Source organism: Egretta garzetta, unplaced genomic scaffold (genome assembly GCF_000687185.1).
Source record: "Egretta garzetta isolate BGI_Z169 unplaced genomic scaffold, ASM68718v1 scaffold40, whole genome shotgun sequence".
NCBI lineage: Eukaryota > Metazoa > Chordata > Aves > Pelecaniformes > Ardeidae > Egretta > Egretta garzetta.
In genome coordinates, this window is record NW_009258484.1 from 3,363,314 (window position 1) to 3,383,185 (window position 19,872).

Genomic DNA, 19,872 nt, shown 5'->3' on the forward strand with positions numbered 1-19,872 from the left:
TCGCTGGGGGGTGAGCAGGGAGCCAGTGTGGCAGGAAGGGAAGCAGGAGAGGGAGCCAGCCAGCACAGGACAGGCAGGGCAGGATGTACCCTTTGGTGGCAGCTGGCTGCTGGAGTCTTCCTCTGGTGTTGGGCACCATCAAAGGAGTTTGCAAAAAATCAGCGAAGTTGTTGAGAGAAAGACTGCAAGCGTCCATCTCCATTTCAGCCCAAGAGTAGCCAGAGCACCCACACGGTCTGTGGGAGACAAGCTCAAACCCGCTTAACGCTAGAGATGGACTCAAAGCCAGGTGCTCTGAACACCTCTCACATTTCCTGGGTGAACCTCTCTCTCCTTATTTTGCTAAATTTACACCCTAATTAAATAAAAAAATGGATCAGAGATTTGCACGTCAATCTCTACTCTGCAATATATGCTTTGGGCTACTGTATCAGAGTCTCTGATAAACATTTAATTTGATACACAGTGGGACAACTGTAGGAGCAAAGATTAAAACACAGTCCCATAGGGAAAAAAAAAAAGACAGCTTGGCTGATCAAAGAGGTGTGTGACAAGGTTTTAACCCCCTGCTTGCATATGGGCGCTGAAAGGTTTTGGTGAAGCAGGCGGCAACATCTGGGGAGCCTCTGGGGCGAGATATGAGGAAGGTCAGCATCAACGTCTGTGCGCAGGGGACTTTGGACATACCTCCTGGGAAGAGCTGGTAGATGAGGGGGATATGGTTGCCATAAGGAGATCATCACCCCCGGTCTCCCCAGAAATGTGGCTGGAGGGCTTTTGCATGTATAGATCTCGGTTATAACTTGCTACTGGCAGAAGTGGAAAAGAGAAACTTGTTTCCTGTCAACCTTCAACTAAAAACCAAAAAAAACCCCTGAGAATTCAAGTACTGTGAAACATATTGATGCTCATCAATATTTGTGACTGAATTCTTGTCTAGCCTTAATAATTAATGATTGTCATTAACTGCTGCACAAGCAAGTGGAAAGCAGTAGGTAAATAATCCCTGACTATTTTTCAGTCAGCAGAGCAGGGCAGAAGTGTGTAAGCACACACCCACCATCAGGTGTGCTGGCGTGGCCTTTTGGTCACACCAAGGGAGATGCTGCTTGTGGGTCAGTGGTAGCTCACGTGCTTTTGGGAGGACCTGTGGTTCCTGCCAGCCTTGAGTGCAAACCCATGAGCCATGTCGTCTCTAAAATCACTCTTCTCAGCGTGACAGCCCATCTCTGTGCTGTTGATAAGCTGCCTTGGAGCCACCTGTGAACACATGGAGTTTTCCAAGTCCTTCAGGGTTGCACCAAGGCAGCGCAGCTGCTGCAGGCTGGTTCAGACCCCTGCATTAGCCTGGACGTGGGAACAGAACCACCAAAAGTGTTTCTGTAACCCTATATTGACAGCTCCAGCAAGGTCTTTTTGATGCTGTACTGGTCTCTTCTCAAAGAAGTCTTCACTGATGTTTAACTAGCAAGTAAAAAAAGGCAAATATTAGAGTATGTGCATAGAAAGAGAAGGTTAAACTGAGCATCTCAGATTATGTTTTAAGCATTGCAATATCCAGCAATGAAAGAATCTGTATTGCATTCTGAACTGTATCTTGGATTACATGCCCAGAGCAAGATAATAGAAATCACCTTCAGTGCCTGCTGAGGAGTAAATCCTTGGCTGTGCCTTTTCAGCTACCCTGCAGGAGCGGCCAAGAGGGGGGTGGCTGGAAGGGGTGCCTTTAGCCAGTAGAAATACATTGATATGAGCAAAGTCATGGTATTAGCTGGGCCAGCAGCACATTGCACTTCTCCCCTTCTCTGTCCTCTGAGACCAAAAAGGAAAGAGAGATATGGGAGGGAACTGAGCACTGATACATGTCCGAGACCCAGTGTCCTGGAAGCTGACTTAGCAAATCTTATTCGAGGGGGAATCTGTTTGTTTGAGATGATCGTCTAGAAAATTAGAATACTCCCAATAGATTCCTTCATGGAGGAGACAGATAAGAGTCAAAGATTTGAAAGCAGAAGTTAATCCATCAATCAATTTTGACTGGTTGCAATGTGTTACAGTCTCGTACAAAAGAAAAATAAACCAACAAAGGGTGAGATTTACTTCCTTGGTTATTCCCTGGAATTATTCACCCACTGCAACCTGAGATGTTTTAGATCTCACTTGGGCTGCAGGAAGATTCTTCAGCAAGCTCCTCTGAGCAGCCAACTGCAAAAAACATTGAAATATGAGAAGCGTATAAGAGCATTAAATGGTAGCATTCTCCATCACCCACAGCCTCCGTTAGTTGTGCTTCCAGGCCAGATGAAGCTAGAATGTACGTACAGCTGTTCTGAGTTGTAAAATACATTTTGAAATGGGATTGATTCATCTGCGTTTCATGAGATTGAATTAAGCAAAAGAAAAAAGCATATAAAGACTTGTCTTTTTTCCAAGCATTTAATAAAAATATTCAGTCTCACTGGAACATAATAGAGATGTGCTTTCAGCACACAGATGTGCAGTAGTGAGAGCCACGTTTTATGTAAGCTGCTCATTCTTTTGTGCAGTGTTAAGAACTGAATGTACTTTCATACTCCTTTTTTTGGCCTTGACATGAACTAATGTCAAAGCAAGTGAAGACCTGGTGGTAAATCCTTTTCGGCACTGCTAATAAGTGTGGCCATTGCAGAGCTGTTACTGGCTGCCTAATCATCTTTGGTAAATCAGGCTTTTGATAAGGACACCTTGTAGTCTGAATTTTGATTTCTGCAACAAAATTTGCCAGCATGACTCAGTATTTAGAGGACCAGAAAGGTGTGTGGGTCACATACTGCAGAGTATATTCAAAGCAGGTTTTATGCTGAGCTTCAGTGGGTAAACTCATTAAGGGTGTAATGAGTGATTTGAACAGAATTACATGAGGAAAAATTTACGCCAACATCTCCTATCTACAAAAATGCATTTTAGTAGAAAACAGTTTTACAACTGGAATTTTTTTTGCATGCAAAGCAGCAACTGAGCCTGATTGTCTTTTTCCAGTTCCATTGCTTGTTTTAAATTTAGGGGTTTGTATTATGGCTGCCTAGATTTTACAACCACTAATGTGCCAAACCCCTTGACTGGTTCATTCAGGTTGAATAATAAGCAACATAAAACGACTCCTTTCTTCAACACCTGCACGCTCCATTCCTCAGTGTTTTGCAAATCTAAGGGGTGCAGATGCGTGTTTTGACTTTGATTTTGTAAACCGAAACTGTTTGAGTGGTAGATCCTGATCTAGATCTGAGCAGCAAGGAGATGTTGCCCAGGTTTCCTCAGCAATGCACATTTATCTGGGTGAGCCTCTATTCTCAGTTGTGCCTCCAGTCACTCTGGGCGCAGCTGCACAGGCAGGCAGCGCGGGCGTGGGCAGAGCCAGACGTGGCACACCGCTTTCCATAAAATGAGCCTATGGAGCTTGGTAAAAATTGAGGTACCCAACGGTCAACATGCATCGGTTATCTCAGAAGTTGGGTGCATAACCGTGTGTGTGACTGCCGGAGCGCGCAAAGTCTGTTTTGCTGGAGGTACTTCAAAATTTACCCTCTGTTTTTGTGTAGCTGGCATTTATTTATTTACTGCTGCACAGGGTGGATCTGCCCCTCCTGTGCAAAAAGCTTTGGGTCTTACCTAATCCTCCTCTTGAGCACAATTTTCTCTTCATTCCCTCATGCTCACTTATTTCTACTGTCACCCCCAAAATAAGGAGGGACTGTTCTCTTGCCCAGCTGATGGTTCCCCCAACCTCTTCCATACGGGTGGGATACATCTTACCCAGTGAAAGCTGTTTGAAAGGGGAAACTTAGTCCAGCAGCAGCTGTGTCCGTACTTCTAAATAGTGGAGAGGCAGTGATGAGATGATACAGACTGATTCCTCTTCTCACTGCTTAGTACTAGCCTGTTCAAGAAAAGATTTGTCTTGATAGATAACTGAAACAGTCCAAAAACAGGCCTGGAAGTGGATTAAAATGAAAGAGTGAGCAGTCTGGGGTTCAGTGCTTGAAGCTACTGCCTGTATCTATTTTATTTAGCTGCACAGACATACCTGTAGCTGTTTATCCTCCCTCAGTTAGCAGCCACAAGAGAAAAGTGTTGTCAGTAGTTGATTTATCCCACCTATTTTAGACACTGCTTCAAGGTGCAATGAATCACCCTTTGGAAGTAACTGTCTCTCTATTGACTATGGAGGGAGCCTGCACAGATGGCTATGGGAGATGGCTAAGGGTAGGGAGGCACCATCCCACCTGGGCAATTGTCCCTTCGGTAACATGAGACCTGCACTGGGGTGTTCCTGGCAGAGCTTTCAGTGGCTTTCACATGGGATTTTTTCTCTGCAAGAAGTGTCAGAGCAGGAGAAAACACAGTGCATGTTCCCTGCCACCCCATTTCCACCCTGCTTCATCTTCACCTCTCCCCAATAACTTAACGATGGGGGGGAGGATAGCACACAGGACCACAAACCTGGCTGAGCAACTTCTCCTTCTGCGTGGAGGTGATTAACCCTTCATCCCGGTCACCAAGCGTCTATGCCAACCCCAGAGGCCTGTGGAGGCAGGGGGATTTCTTTGAGGGACCATTTTATTTTCTGATGCTATTAAAAAAATACTTCAGCATGACAACAGTACTTTTAAGCAACAAGCAGCTACTACCAAGTATCTTTGCTATCTCCTTGTAATTAAAATAACTTCTCATGCAGAATAACGAAGTGCAAACTTTTTTCTCTTTCTGCTCAGAAATCGAGGCAAAGGAAGCGTGCGACTGGTTACGTGCGGCTGGATTTCCCCAATATGCTCAGTTATATGAGGGTAAGTAGGTTTTTCTCCTCTTTGTGCAGTACTGAAAGTGCACTGGGCCCTTGCCAGGAGAGCTTACTGTCGGCCAACTCTACGTTTGACTGAGCTATGGCCATGGCTGGCTGCTTCACAAAGCCTCAGCTGCTGGAGTCATACAAGTGCCTAAAGAAGAGTAAAATTCTTGCCCTCATAGCCATGGGAAGAAGAAAAAAAGAGGGACATAGTTTGTGTAAGCCTCAAAGGTTAACCAAAGCAAGTACAAAAAAAATTCAAATACATAAGACTCTTTTTTTTTTTTTTAAACTTCCTGAACTGTGTCTAAAATAAGATGGAAAACACTGGAAGTTACTGAAAATTTTAATCTTGCTGAAAATAAAATCAAAAAACTCTGCAAAGTTACCAAAAGTGAATAATCTGAGCTGTGTTTTACATTTGCAGAGCAAGCAAAGCCAGTGTTTTGGTGCTAACTCAAAGCAAATGGCTACATCCCCTTCCTAGCTGTAAAGTTCCTGTCTGGGGAAGCAGCGTCCCCAAGGGCAGGGCGAGCGGTTGCACTGCTGCTGCATTCAGGAGCAGTTTGGGGACTGGGGCTGGGCTTTTCCTGCTTTCCCTAGCTCCATGCTGAGAGGGAAACTGCAGCTGATCCTCATTTTTCCCAAACTGCATATTCTCTCTGCCAGAGACACAGAGCCAGCTCGGGCCCGCTCGGGCTTATTAGCCGAAGTGCAGCTCCGCCAAACGCTGCTGGATACCTTCCAGGGTCAGCTTGGGTCTGGAGGCAGCACGGCTCCACACATGGAGTGGTGGCCAAGAAACCTCATGGGTCAGAGTCAGCTCTGCTGAGAGACGGCTCAGACACCGTCCATCCCCTGCACGTGGGATGGACAACGACACCTCTGCAGCTTCTGACGGCCAGCTGAGGTCCCTCAAGGTGCAGGTGTTGGCTTCTGATAAGCCGCTCAGGGTACCTGACCGAGCACCATGCAGAGATGCTCAGGTGGCTCCTCAGGAGCCAGGCAGGCTCTGTTAAACCCAGTGAGGAACTAAAACTAATAAGCCTGCCAGACTAAAGCTGATGTTGGTGTGTGTCTACCACAGTCCCTGTGTGCCCAGTAGTACTTTCGTGTCTGCCTTGTAATCAGAGTATCTCAGATCCCTGCTCCCCCAGGGAAAGGGGAGCCCGCTGCCTGCTCAACTCAAAGGGATGTTCCCTCCAAAAAGCAACCTGTGCTGGGCTCCCACAGTTCCCATGCAGTCAATATGCGCTCTAGACAGTCTGTGTCTCTGAAAACAAGGTCCTTTTTACACGCATCTATTATGTCAGTGTTAAGCACTAGTGTCTGCAAATGCTGGCTGCGGTTCCCGTATCCCGGAGTCCTGCTGCGGTACCTAAGCATGGCAGAGCCGGCTGGAGAGCAGCCACAGCGCTGGAACCCGTCCCACCGTTAACGGAGCCCACTAATGCGTTGCAGCCATGTCACTTTTCATTACAAATGTCAGCTTCCAGCACACTGGTCTGGCTTTCTAGCTAGTATTGGGGGTTATAATTCAGCTCTTTTTTTTTTTGGTCTCTGTTACTCAAGTAACCCTTTGTCTGAAATGGTCGTTACTTGGACCTGTATTAAAAGAAAAAGCACAGAACATTTCTGTTTCATGGGAAAAGTCTGTCTAGCAACTAACTCTTTAAGTCACTGTGATGAGAATGAAGCACCTTGTGCTCAAGTGGATAAAGAAAGTGTATTGGTAATTCCCTGATCTCATCCGTTTGTGCTAGGTGCTAGAAAGAACAGCTAACAACTGAGTATCTTATTAAGGCCAAAATGAAATAACCTTGCGCTCCCTTTGGTGCACAGGACGTTCAACTATACCTTTAACAGGAAAAAATAAAGTGACTGCAAGGGTCACAGATGCAGCTGGAAGGGACCCAGAGCTGAGTGAAATCAGTCATACTAGATTTCAGTGAGCAAGCACGTGCACAGCATTTTAGCAGTAGACAATGTATTTTCATTTGAATAGCAAGCAGTCATCTTAATGTTGTGTCTCCTTTTATAGACTCCCAGTTTCCCATTGACATTGCTGCAGTAAAGAAAGATCATGATTTTCTTGACAAGGACCTTGTAGAACCTCTTTGCAGGTAAATAACACTTAAAGTTTCTTTTCTGATAATTTTAAAACATTAGCTGATTTTTTTATTGTTAGCGTGGCAGCAGAAGCAGCAGCAGGGATGTTTGCTTGTCCACGTGAATTAAGTAATGATATCTATAATGCTACCATCCTGAATTAATTTCTCTTATGGAAAATCCTGGAGTAGGACCCCTGCTACACTCATAGAAAACATCCCATGATTTGAGTAGACCCAAATCCAATGGATTTGAAACACCTGCATTTTAAGAAAGAACTAGCAGTAGGGCAAGCAAACCCTGAGTAAATGAGAGTCACATTTGAGTTGCACATAAATAACTCTTATGTCCAAGCGCAGTGGAAAAGATGAAACTTCATTGCACCCAATTCAGCAAGTACTTTCTCTGGCAGCAGACCTGGTTTCATGCTGCTGTGATTCCCTTGGTACTCTCCTTTTGGCACCAATAACAGAAGTGGGACCAGAACGCCACAGTACTACAGCTCCTACAACTAATCACTGGTTTGCCCCTCCCAGGAACGCTGGGTTTGCTGTTTATCTAGCTTTTTGTACTCTGCCTGTGATGAATATACCAAATTGCATTGCTCAAGTACTGTCCCCCAGGACTCAAGAAGCAGCAATTTGTGGTAGTTTTGCAAAACCACATTGCAGAGGCATTGTTCCCCTCTTCTTTCTCCTGTGTTCAGCTCAAGCTGGGTTCTGCTCCTCTCCTCTTCAGCAAGGACAAAGGAGCATCTGGCCCCTAACCAAGCAGGCTTTATTACATGTTATGGAAACTTTCACAACACCAGCATCCAGATAATTGGACAAAACTCTATTTCCCCTTCTGCAACTGTGGCTAAAGTCATCAGAGAGCGTATGCTGTTCCACTGGATGTCATACTGTGCATTGCAGGGATTAATGAGTCTGTGATGGTGGACTGCAGAAAGGGTTTCTGAGAATCATAGAAAATAGGTCTGGAAGAGATTTCATCTAGTCCATCTCTCTATCCCAGAATGCTCTCCCAAAACTCCCTTGCTGCAAGTGAGACCTATTGCTTCTCATTTTGTCTATTGTGGTTATGGGGAACAGAATATTCCCTTTCACTGTGTAGTAGCCTTTGTGTCTGAAGACAAATCAGTAGGAAAGACTTGGTTCCTTCAGTGATTGCTCTCAAGGATGCCAGGGAGCAGAATAACTGCAGACTTGATCCACTGCTGGTGGGAGGGATTGTTATGCTCGTGCCTAAGAAACCTTCTTCCCACACATACATGCATCGCCCTGCTTCAGTCTGGCGTGGTGGAAGACATACACTTTGCTGGGAACTGGGAAGTGGTAGGAAGTTGAGATCTCTTCCCCTCTGCCCTTTCCCACAAAGTTGAAAGACCATTCAGAAGTGCAAGTATGGTGTCTGTCCCTGTCCCTTTCTCCTGAGAGCAAACTGAGGTGCAGTCATTGCATAGCTCTGTGACTCTCCCCAGTCTTTCTTCTCTGATGTAGTTAGCAATGGTAGCACTTCAGGTATGGTCACCAGGTGTCCAACACAGCTGAAGGGGAACGGCTCATCTCTGGCTCCTCCGGCCTCTCTGTAGACTCACAGATGCACCTACAAAAATTGCACCAGGCTGATATATTTATGAGGATTTCTTTGTGAGCTGAACAACAAGGAACTACATTTTTTTCTCCTTTAGTAAAAGATGAGAGTTTAGAAAATAAACTAGCAGCTGGAGAGATGCACTTATGTGACCGAATGCTTTACATTAGCCTAAATCAAGTGGTACAGCTGAGACCTGTCATACATAAGCATAGACACATCTTTCCAAACCATTTTATTCAAAGTGTTTTATGACTGTCTAGTAACTTTTTCTGTAATGATTTTTTTTTTCAGAAGACACCACCTGTTGACTTTAATTTTTGTTGAGAGTTTTTAAAGTTTAGATCTAAAAAAGGAATAGCACCTCATACACTAGCCAGGTAGTAATACAAGTACTATGTACAGGTTATGTTTTCAGATTGCAGACATTTAATTTGCTCCAAACCTTTAGCTGAGAGTTCCCTGTAAAAAAGTGATTGTGCCAAATGTCAAGATTCAGGTTCATCAGAAATCATAAACAGTGCCAGCCACTGCCCCCAGTACCAGCTCTGTTACTGCAGGAGCTATCAAACCAACATCTTCCAAGTTTTCCCATGCACTGGAAATCCTCGCAGCTCGGCTGACCACTGTGGCTGGTTTTCTACCCTTGCTTTGCTCTGTGGTGGCGTTCCTACAAGGTGCATGCCAGTACATCATACAAGAGCCACAGGCTGTGATGCACTTTTATGAAACAGAGAGTAAAAAGAAAAGGTTAGTTATTATTTCTGTATGCACCGATTCCCAGGTCGGGGGCCAAACTTCCATTCTTCAAACACCCAGAATTGCCCTTGAAGCTATGCATGAGCAAGCCTTCACACTGACTAATTCATTCAGCCCACGGTACTGAACAAAATGGGGTTCTTATTTTTATTTGGAGGATAATTTTAAAGCTGGAGTGCCAGAGTGGATAATCAGTTTGAGCAGAGTTTTAGCTCTGAATGGTAATGGTTGTAGCGTAAACACTGAATTTCTCTGCTTTTGTGGATTGAAGTCAGACTTTCAACCTCATTTTATAATCAGTTTTCTTATGGTGTTGCAGTGTACAAGACAACATGAGGTACAAACGCAGAGGAACCTTTTCTGGTTTTTTAAGGCAGCTGGGAGTATTTTAGTGAGAAAGCCTAAGACTCCCTGTTGTAAAAGATTTCAGTGACCTTTTTGAGATATTCTAACACTCCTGCTGTTTACAATATCATTTGAAAATTTGGCAGAGAAGAGACCAAATTTTAGGCCTTTGGGTTAGAGGCGTATCTATCAAGAGATTCCACTCAGATTTTATGAGTAACGAACAATAGAAAATTACCATGCAATCTGCAGGCGAATGCTGTCAGCCTGCCAAAATAACAATTGGGCATGAAAATTTTATAGCTGAATCTCTGTGTCGTTTCCAAAATAGCAGCAACCAGCTCTGGCCTGGGAACTTTTGTGGCCGCTGTGATAAGAGGGTGAGAAGGAAAAGCCAAGCCATGTTGTACTTCTTGTATTCACACAAATACAGTAACTAAGAATATAAAGAACAAGTATGTAACAGTTTGATACATAGGCCCCTAAACCAAGCTCTTAAAATTTGAACTGTGCCAAGCAGCCAGCAGCCTCTTTTTCCATAGCTAGTGTCTCTTAGATAGCTTGTAAATAATTCAAAGTTCCCTGTACATGGGACATCCTACCGTTGGGGTTTTGAAGTGGTGATTGTATAGTTGGTACTGTCAGCTGAGTTATACGGCTGTAGGCGCTATTAGGAGACCATAGAACCGTAGAATCATTGGAAAAGACCTTTAAGGTCATCAAGTCCAACTGAGATAAGCCCAGCTCTCCCTGGGCAGTGCAGAAAGCCCTGCCCTGAAGTCAGTAGAGTGGCTCCCATTGACCTCAAGGAGAGCTGGCTCACCTCGTGTGAGCATGTAGCCTACAAGGTAACTCAGTTACAGCCATGACAGTAAGTCCTAGGACTGTAAAACAGTATGTTCCTTCACGCTCTTCGCGGTTTTTGCCGCTTTTAGGAAAGGGTCCCCCGGCGCGATCCTCCGCTCCGGAGCCCTTCGCCTCGGTGTCTTCGCCGAGAGGAACCTTTTCTGGTTTTTTAAGGCAGCTGGGAGTATTTTAGTGAGAAAGCCTAAGACTCCCTGTTGTAAAAGATTTCAGTGACCTTTTTGAGATATTCTAACACTCCTGCTGTTTACAATATCATTTGAAAATTTGGCAGAGAAGAGACCAAATTTTAGGCCTTTGGGTTAGAGGCGTATCTATCAAGAGATTCCACTCAGATTTTATGAGTAACGAACAATAGAAAATTACCATGCAATCTGCAGGCGAATGCTGTCAGCCTGCCAAAATAACAATTGGGCATGAAAATTTTATAGCTGAATCTCTGTGTCGTTTCCAAAATAGCAGCAACCAGCTCTGGCCTGGGAACTTTTGTGGCCGCTGTGATAAGAGGGTGAGAAGGAAAAGCCAAGCCATGTTGTACTTCTTGTATTCACACAAATACAGTAACTAAGAATATAAAGAACAAGTATGTAACAGTTTGATACATAGGCCCCTAAACCAAGCTCTTAAAATTTGAACTGTGCCAAGCAGCCAGCAGCCTCTTTTTCCATAGCTAGTGTCTCTTAGATAGCTTGTAAATAATTCAAAGTTCCCTGTACATGGGACATCCTACCGTTGGGGTTTTGAAGTGGTGATTGTATAGTTGGTACTGCCAGCTGAGTTATATGGCTGTAGGCGCTATTAGGAGACCATAGAACCGTAGAATCATTGGAAAAGACCTTTAAGGTCATCAAGTCCAACTGAGATAAGCCCAGCTCTCCCTGGGCAGTGCAGAAAGCCCTGCCCTGAAGTCAGTAGAGTGGCTCCCATTGACCTCAAGGAGAGCTGGCTCACCTCGTGTGAGCATGTAGCCTACAAGGTAACTCAGTTACAGCCATGACAGTAAGTCCTAGGACTGTAAAACAGTATGTTCCTTCACGCTTCGCATCCCAGCCCTGACAGTACTGGGAGGACCCCTTATTTAGCGTTCAGACCTCAGCAGAGCCCAGCATGGGAAGCTGGATGTCTCATTCCCAAATTCTACAGCACCAGAAGAAGCCAGCGAGGTGCATATGCATGCAGCAGCTAAACTTGGCTAAGAATAATGGTAAAGCGAAGTAATAGTGTCGTTTTTCCCTCAGAGAGGACTTTACAGAACCATATAATGTATCTGCCTGGTCACGATCCATAATAGAGGACATCTGCAGATCTGCAGAGGTAGGAGACACTGTGCAGTCCATGCTGACCCTCCCCATGGTATGTCCTCCTGCAAAACTAGTTGGTTCCCCTGGCTTCTTTCGCCACCAGGTCCAGGGGAATTCATGGAGCTCCAAGTCACTTTAAAGTTGTCTTCCCATTATCTGGATGGCTCTTTGAGTAGGACAACAGGTCACCCGCAAGATTTTTCAGCTAATCAGATCCTGCATTGCTGCAAGCTTGTATTTATTTGTAAACACTGCTTAGTGCTGTACAGAATGCAAAAGGCAGAGATTTCCTGCTTCTGAAAAACTTCCATCATAAGGGTTAATAAGTACAGTGCTGGGGTTGGGATTCAGAGCCCTAAATACCCATGTCTAATGCCGTCTTAGATCTCATAAGATATCTCAGACTTCTCTGTGAGCTGGCTGGACCAAAAGAACCTGCAGCAGCTGAAAGCCAGGCTTAGTCCTCTAAGGGATCTAAAATAGCACCGGACATCTCTGTTTGGGTACCTGAATCACTCTGATGGCTTTTAAGTATTGTTTCAAGGGACACTTCTCAACACAGATGTGATGTTTCACCATAGAGATAAGTGCTAAACCACAGAGTTGTTATTTACCTGTGATGGCCTGGAAAAGAAATAAAATTAACATCAGTGGAGCTTTTATTGTATTAAATATTTTTCAGGCTTCACCTGAACAAGGCAGAGCTTTCCAGACAAGCATTCAAATGCATCTGAGATGATCTGGGTTTTATATAGTCACCTCTCTTGTGTTTATTTAATGTGTTTTCTTAACCTAATGTGTTAACCATTTTCTCAAGTCCGGATTTTGTGTTTTCTTAACATTACAGATGAGTCTTTTCCAATGTTTTTAAGGAGTGACATGAAAGTGTAGTGCTTGTCTCACTTTGACTGGGACATTAGTCACAGCCTTTTGTAGCCAGAGACTTCTATTTTTTGGTTTTTGAAAGATTTGCTGAGGACTTGGCTGTCGGTCATGTAAGCAGATGAGAAAAGCTTTGTGCCACCGCTGGCACACCAACAAGGCATAAGAAGTTGAAACAGACTGGCTTTGATTGGAGTTGTTAGTACCAGAGAGGCTCACAAATATGGCCATTAGATCTCTAATTTCATTGGCAAATCTTCCCATAGCATTGGAAGAGCCCCAGAAAGCATGCTGATGTTTTGTAGATGGGTGAATTGAAAACCTGAGGTTGAGTCCCTGGCACGTATTAAAAAGTAGTTTTGTTTTTGGTGGAGCGAGTTTTTCATAGCAAAGCCAGGTTAGAAAGCAGCCAGGACAATGGTGTGGCTTCCCAAGCCTCCAGTTTAAGTAACAATATTCACTTTTATATAGCTGACCTCTCAGCCCCTGCTGCAACTATCTCTCTCTCGAATGCCATTAGCAGGAAAGCGATGGCTTTGGATGGTCTTGTTGGTTTGATCACATGCTTTCTGCACTGATCCATGCTGAAGAAGCAGCCCACCTTAATAGAAATGCCATGTCACTTTCTGCTGTTGGCTGGATACGTGCAGAAGTACCTGGCTGCAAAGAGGATAAAAGGTGCATCATGGCCTGTCACCTCCTCGTCTTCCCACTCCTGAAGAGCGTGGCTTGCTCCTTGGATTTTAGAAGGCAGGCGACACCATAGCGAATGGAAGGAGCACTGTTCCTGTATTTAGAATGTTTTCTTCTACATCTTCTCCTTAACAACTGCAAATAGGCAGTAAGTATAGAGGGGTTTCATAAACTGTTGAGGAAGCAGTTGCAGTGATCACCTGCCAGGGGCTGTTGTGGACCTCTTCCTCAGGAGAGCTTCTTCAGTGCCTGCTCTTGTGGAGGCAAGGGAAGTGGAGCCCATGGCTTGGTTTTCAGAGTTGATGAACAGCTTGAGCAGAGGCAGTGGTTTCTCAGGATTTCTGAGCCTCTGGGTGTGAATTTAGCTGACGTCTATCTCCAGGTCAGCCTTGCAGGACACGTTTAGGTGAAGGAAGCAGTGAGCACTGCCCTGTCCCTGGTCTAGCCACTCACCATGTAAAGGTGTGAGGACACAGCAGCAGCTTGATTCAGATACGCAGCTATGAGCACTCCAGTGGCACACAGTGATGCATCGGTGTGGAAATGTGGCCACAACTTTGTTTGTCCAGCACAGGCCAGCTAATGCAGAGGTGCAGGGACTTGGACCTGAGCCTCCAGTTCACCCCTTGGAGGAAGCTGTCTCCAAGGATGGAAAGTTGGGCTGGAGTGCTTTGAAAATGTGTCTGTGCCTCTTTATATTGGGAATTGATATGAGAATTTAAACATTTTGCACTCAAAAGAACCGCTGAACATTATTCAGCCCCAGAGCCCCAAGAAGATGCAACTTTGAGTTGAGAAATTCCATGTTTGGGCAAAAGATGAGCTTTGCAATAATAGACATAATCCCTGAGGAGGAGGATTTGTGGGCAGAAGGCTGAAGATATAGCTACAGAGCCACAAATCCTGAAATTTATTACAAGAACATTACCATCATGCATGCAGGGCGTGCTTGTGCATGCATTATACTCACATTAATATGATGAGCACAGGACTTTTCTGATATGGCATAACGGGTTTATTGGCTTGAGTTAGGGAGGAGTATTTTATCTACAAAGGAGCAGGTGATAGTTGGTGAGGGATTTTTTTTTTAAGCAGGATCCACATGGATCTGTGGAACCATGGGTTGGTTCTTTATTAGTGGTGGCAACTGGAAAGTATTTTTAACACTAGAAGTCCTGGGGAGGAATATGTTAATGCCATAATGTTCTTATGCTATGTGAGAGATTATATCATTGATAGGATACTTTTTTTCGTGTGTCCTTGTAACTTATCACATACATTTCAAATGTTATCAGTTCTGGAGATTTGCAGCCTCTTCCTGAGACGCAGAAGCAACAGGGGCAGCTCTTGATGCAAATTCTCAGGAGCTGCAGGCAGCCTACGGAAGGGTGTTGTGGGCACGTGGCGCGCTCACTCTGCCTTTCTTTATTTTGAAACTCAGCCCTAAATCTGGAAAATGTTCAAAGTTGAACATTTTTAACTCGGAGTCTTTGCTTTTAGAAGATGGATGGTTTCATGAATCAGGACCTTTAAATATAAATAAAAACTAATCAGTTATGATTAGTGTGGTAGGCTGTCTATTGGAAGGGCGTGTTTTCTTGTCCCCTGGCTGTGTCTGCACATGGACACACATGCACATTCGCTTTCCATCTTTATCAGATCACCATTTCAACCCAATATTGTCATGGGATAGCCAACCCAATAGTGTCATAGGATAGCCTTGGATTTTAGGAGCAGGAGCCTTACAGAGTCCCTGATAACATCACTACAAACATGGTGAAAAATAATTAAAAATACTTATTTAAAGATGTTACATTTGTTACATTTTGGGTGTTAACCTTTCTGTAACATCCACTGCTGTGGGAAAGGAACTATTAGCTTAGGAGAAACATTTAACTAACTGCTAGAAGTTCTTCTTTATGTCAGCTTCTTAAAGGAGGTGCTAGCTGCCTAAAGTGAGGAAATACATCTATTTCTTTTGTCTTTCACAAGTGTTTTGAAATCTCATAAATTTAATTTAATTTAACCTTAAATCATATTAGACCAATTACATTATGGTCCTGCAGAAGGCAACTTAGCTCCTTTGTCTCCTGTCATTTCCTCATCTATCAGGGTGTTTGTCTATACCTATTTCCTTTGCTAAGTACTTACATATCTATAAATTAAAAAGCAATGCATAAAACCTGGCTATCAAGTAATGTGAGGCTAAGATTCCCTTTTAACTCAGCGGTCTTACAGCCTGCAATAACATGACCAGTATCATTTCTGAAGCCTGTTGTATGTAGTTAGCACCCTACAGGCAGATAAGAGAAAAGCTTTTGAACTTACGAAAAGTCGTGCCCTTTAATCAGATGCTGCTAATCTTTTGGATTTGCTTTGCCCCGTAGACGACTGAACACACTGAACAAGTGCGCCTCAATGAAACTCGATGTGAACTTCCAAAGAAAAAAGGTAAGGAAACTTCATGAAACGTGCTGGCTTTGCCCCAGCTTTTGTGATAAGACCTTGCCGATTTAGTCTTTAAGTCCGTAATGCTCTTAAAAATAAGTTAAGTGTATTTGACTTTGAACATGTGTGTCAGCATTATCTGGACACAGGATAATGTGAATTGCTGAATCTTCAAATAAATAAAATAGAAAAAAAAGTGTGACTAAATCATCAGGAGCAATGCTATGTGTGTTAAAAGGGCACCCATAGTACTTAAATCTTTGTGTATATGCAGTTCAAGTTAGCAGGTGAAAAGACAGCGCGGTTTCATGCGGCTGGCGCTTGTTTGCCAATGCCATGTGAGTACACAATGGAAAATCCTGCTCAGAAAAAATGGAAGCTGCTCGGACAAAAACAATAGCTTTTCTTTATTTCTTGTACTGACTTATTCCCGGTTAAGAATGTGAAAATAAACTCTGTCATCCTTACAAGCTCCTGTGTAACATGAGAATTATTTGAACTTAAAGGGTTTCGGCAAGGACTGCAGAAACTGCCTATTGATTTTGCGAGTTTTGTAACATGTCCAGCATTAACTGTTGAACATTTGGTTTTCTGGTCACAAAATCCCCCAAGCCTTTCAGTAGTGTACAATGGTAGTTGTTGACTCTGAGAAGTCTTGGTGCCTGTTTTCCCTCCCTTAGAGTGTTTGTCTTTTTAACAACTGCCTCTGAGAGTTGCATTTTTGGTGTCTTTGCAGATTCAGTCTGTTCATACTCTATTCACTGTTTGAGGGAACTTGCACAAGGAATGGTTTTAATGTCCAGATATTCTGCTTTCTGCACGTGCCCATTTGTTCAGCTGTACACGTAACCTCTTTAAGCATTTTGTCCATCCGCTGGAGCTGCGGGGACCTCTTCGCTGCTTCAGACCTGATGGATTTTTCTTGTCTTTGATAAGTGCCAACACTTTCCACATCAAACACCCACATCACACCTGACAGAAGGAAGAGTAAAATCCCCTGACTACACAATAACTTTATGATTTCGGCAGGTAGGCACTATAGGAAGGGGCTGAGGTCCTTCAGCAAAAACTAAATCAATCGATTGTGTCGTTGACCCGCTTGGAGCAGCGTCTGGTTTGCATCCATGCACTCGTGTACTTGTGTTCACGCAGAGATACTGGAGCTACACGAGAGACAGAATTACAGAAAGCAACATACAGGTGAACGCTGATTTTCCTCTGGAAATTTTGTTTAGCTCCTGTCCTCCTTCTCTTCAACAAGTATTTTGGGTTTGGTGTGAGGTTTGTATGCTTCCTTGCTTGCTTCTTTGTCTGATTATGCTGGTTTAAAAAAGAGAAGGATTTTTCTTGTTATCTTCGGTTTTATTAGGGTTTTTTTGCCACTCCTCCCTGTTCTGAATGGATTGAAGCCCTCAGCTGCTTTCCTTGCAGATGACCGTTAATTTGCTATGGAAGTGAGACTGCCCTACTTGGTACCCTTTCAGGGGGGCAGAAGCTAGTCAGGTCCATGGCTACACAAGACCAGGGAGAAGCAGAGCACCAAAAACATGTAGAGAAAGAGGGGAAAAAGGAGACTTGGGATGACAGATACAGAGCAAGTGACAGTAGAAGAGAATGTGGGGGAGAGGAGAAGAGGGAGGAGAGACTGCTGACAGAAGGAAATGTAAATGCAAGTGTAAAAGCTGGAAATTGGGTCTGGAATTGAACATTGAACCAAGTAAATTTCTTTTGCCGTAGATATTGCCTTCCCTAATAGTCTCTATGGTGATCTGAACAATGAAATGCAAAATCAGCTTGCTTTGGAGGTTCAGCATAACAGGTTTGCACAGGGCTAGCGCAGCTGCTTGAGTGATTCATCAAAATACGGCCAAGCGAGCTGCCAGGCAAGGTTACTGTGAAAGCCAGCCCAGGGAGAGCGTTCCCCACCACCCGCTCTCCCACCTGATACAGTCCCACTGCGGGCTGCTCTCTTCCCCTTGGCTTCATCGAGATGCATACAGAAAGCCTCGTGTATGTGTGGCAAATATGTCTGTAAGCGATTTGGACAGACAGAGATTAGCCTTTGGATTAACTGCCTTCTGCAGCTGTCGATTTATGAGAATTCCTGCCCCCAGCTGGAAAAATGTGGCAGAATTCCACCGCAAATAAACCCACTTTTTGCATTTCGTTAGCATCCCTCTGTATCTTAGGCAAGTACGCCCTCAGTCAAAAAGCTGTACTATTTTAAATCAACCGTGACCAATCCGCGAATCAAAACCTCTTTCTCTTTGGCAAATGTTATCAGTCACTCCTCAAGAAACTTGCCCCTTCTCATCTTCCCAAACGTAATGGTATTAAATGGACTTTTGAATATGCTCCAAAGCCATGCACTTGATTTCACTCTAGGTCAGTAGAAGCATACAGTCACTGCTCCAAGACGTCTGCTCCGCCTGTGTACGATGAATCATTGCTTTCAGACCTCCTCTTGATCTGCTGTCCCCAGAGCTGGTGACATGTTGGTCGGCAAAGCGTGCTCTGCAATTTTTTTAGGACACTCTCGCTTGTCAGGGCACTCTGATATCTAACAAGAACAGTGGGTCATTCAGGATGTTTGCGGCTTCCAGAATTTCTACTGATTCCATCAAAAGAAAAGCACATTATGTCACGGGACTTGCAGTACAGCCGAATTTGGAGTGCGTCACCACGGCAGCATTTCAGTATCCATATATTTCATTTGTCTGATTTTTCTTCTGACGGAACACGAGCATGTTTCCTTACCAATTAAAAAAACTAAACTAAATCTTTTTTTTTTTTTTTTTTATTGAGCTGCAAAGTTTGACACCAAAAAATCTGTATTTTCTGAGTGGTTCTTGGACAGAATGTAATCCCATCTTTGCTGTGGTTAGACGCAAAACTTGTTTACTAGCAATATCCATTTCTGTTCATCTCTACTTTAAAAAAAAATCTTAAAACTTACTTTCCTCTAAAAATGATTTAAAGTATATTCGCCACTGAATTTATGTTTATTTCTCTCTTACTCTGTGTTCTCCTCTTGGTGTTTTTCACAAAGTTTCTACCACTTTGGCTAGCTTAATCGATTCCAGCTTGTAGAATATACAGGCTAAATCCTGTCAGTTCATACAGTAATGTCAGTGCAGCTACAGGGATTTGTGTCAGCCAAGAATTTTCTTTAAGGTCCCTTTGGCATATTGGGATGTACAACAAATAAAAAAAAGTATATTTTTATCCTATTGGATGGTACCACCAACACTTCAGCAGTGGTATGCTTTGTAGATATAATTACCACTGCTAAATATTTCAAAGTACATACCCTTGCGGTTTTTAAAATATCCACTTTGTAGCACTGCTGAGACCACAAAAGATGGATTTTTAAGTGCCTGAGTCTGTGCAGTTCTTTGCTCTGTATATGCACGCAGCCAACCGTCGAGCTGAAATGAAGGTAGAGCTGTCTGATATGCCATTTCTTCCCTGCAGACAAAATGGCCAAAGTAGGATTAGACTTTCCTAGCCCCTCTCCTGCCACTTCACTAGCCACTTAATTTTTCTCTCTAGCTAGCAGCAGAACGAAGATCTCCATTCATTCCTGTGAACTAACATCAGCTGCAGGAGCACTGCACACCTCAATGTTAACCGATAAAAGAGGAATGACTAAACCCAAAATTTCATAGCTATATTTTATTTTATGGTTTGGACATGATTGAAAACATCTGGCTGACTTGAAGTGATAAACTGGCAAAAGCTTTATGGCATTACTGAGACCTGGCACACTACTGATCCAAATCTCCATCTCTTGAGGTTTTGCCTTATTTAAGATTTCAGGGGTTCCGGTAAAACTTGTTTTACATTTTTCAATTAGACAGGCAAGCGGAGAGCTAGTCAGAGATGGGAGATAACTTTACCATCAAAACTTCATAGAAAAATACTTCTAACAATAGACTTTTAAAATGAGAATTTTTCCAGTCCCAAAATAGTCTTTCTGGTTTAGCACCTCATTTTCGTCTGACAGCCTGTCATATTTTACTGCCTTCATACTGCTTCCAAGAATGTGAAGAGCTG

General features: G+C 43.6%; 1 protein-coding gene across 3 annotated transcripts in view; it reads left to right on the plus strand.

Annotated features, from left to right (window-relative positions):
* The window catches only part of STARD13 (StAR related lipid transfer domain containing 13), a 257,884-nt gene that overhangs the window by 214,587 nt on the left and 23,425 nt on the right, over positions 1–19,872 (plus strand). For 2 of the 3 annotated variants that reach the window (XM_035900385.1, XM_009644839.1), the window contains 3 exons: positions 4,752–4,823; positions 6,864–6,945; positions 15,756–15,819. In XM_035900385.1, the coding sequence (XP_035756278.1) occupies positions 4,752–4,823; positions 6,864–6,945; positions 15,756–15,819 (218 nt within the window). Of the gene's footprint in view, positions 1–4,367; positions 4,377–4,747; positions 4,824–6,863; positions 6,946–15,755; positions 15,820–19,872 lie in introns of those variants that run through there. The other variant, XM_009644847.1, reaches the window with a different exon arrangement.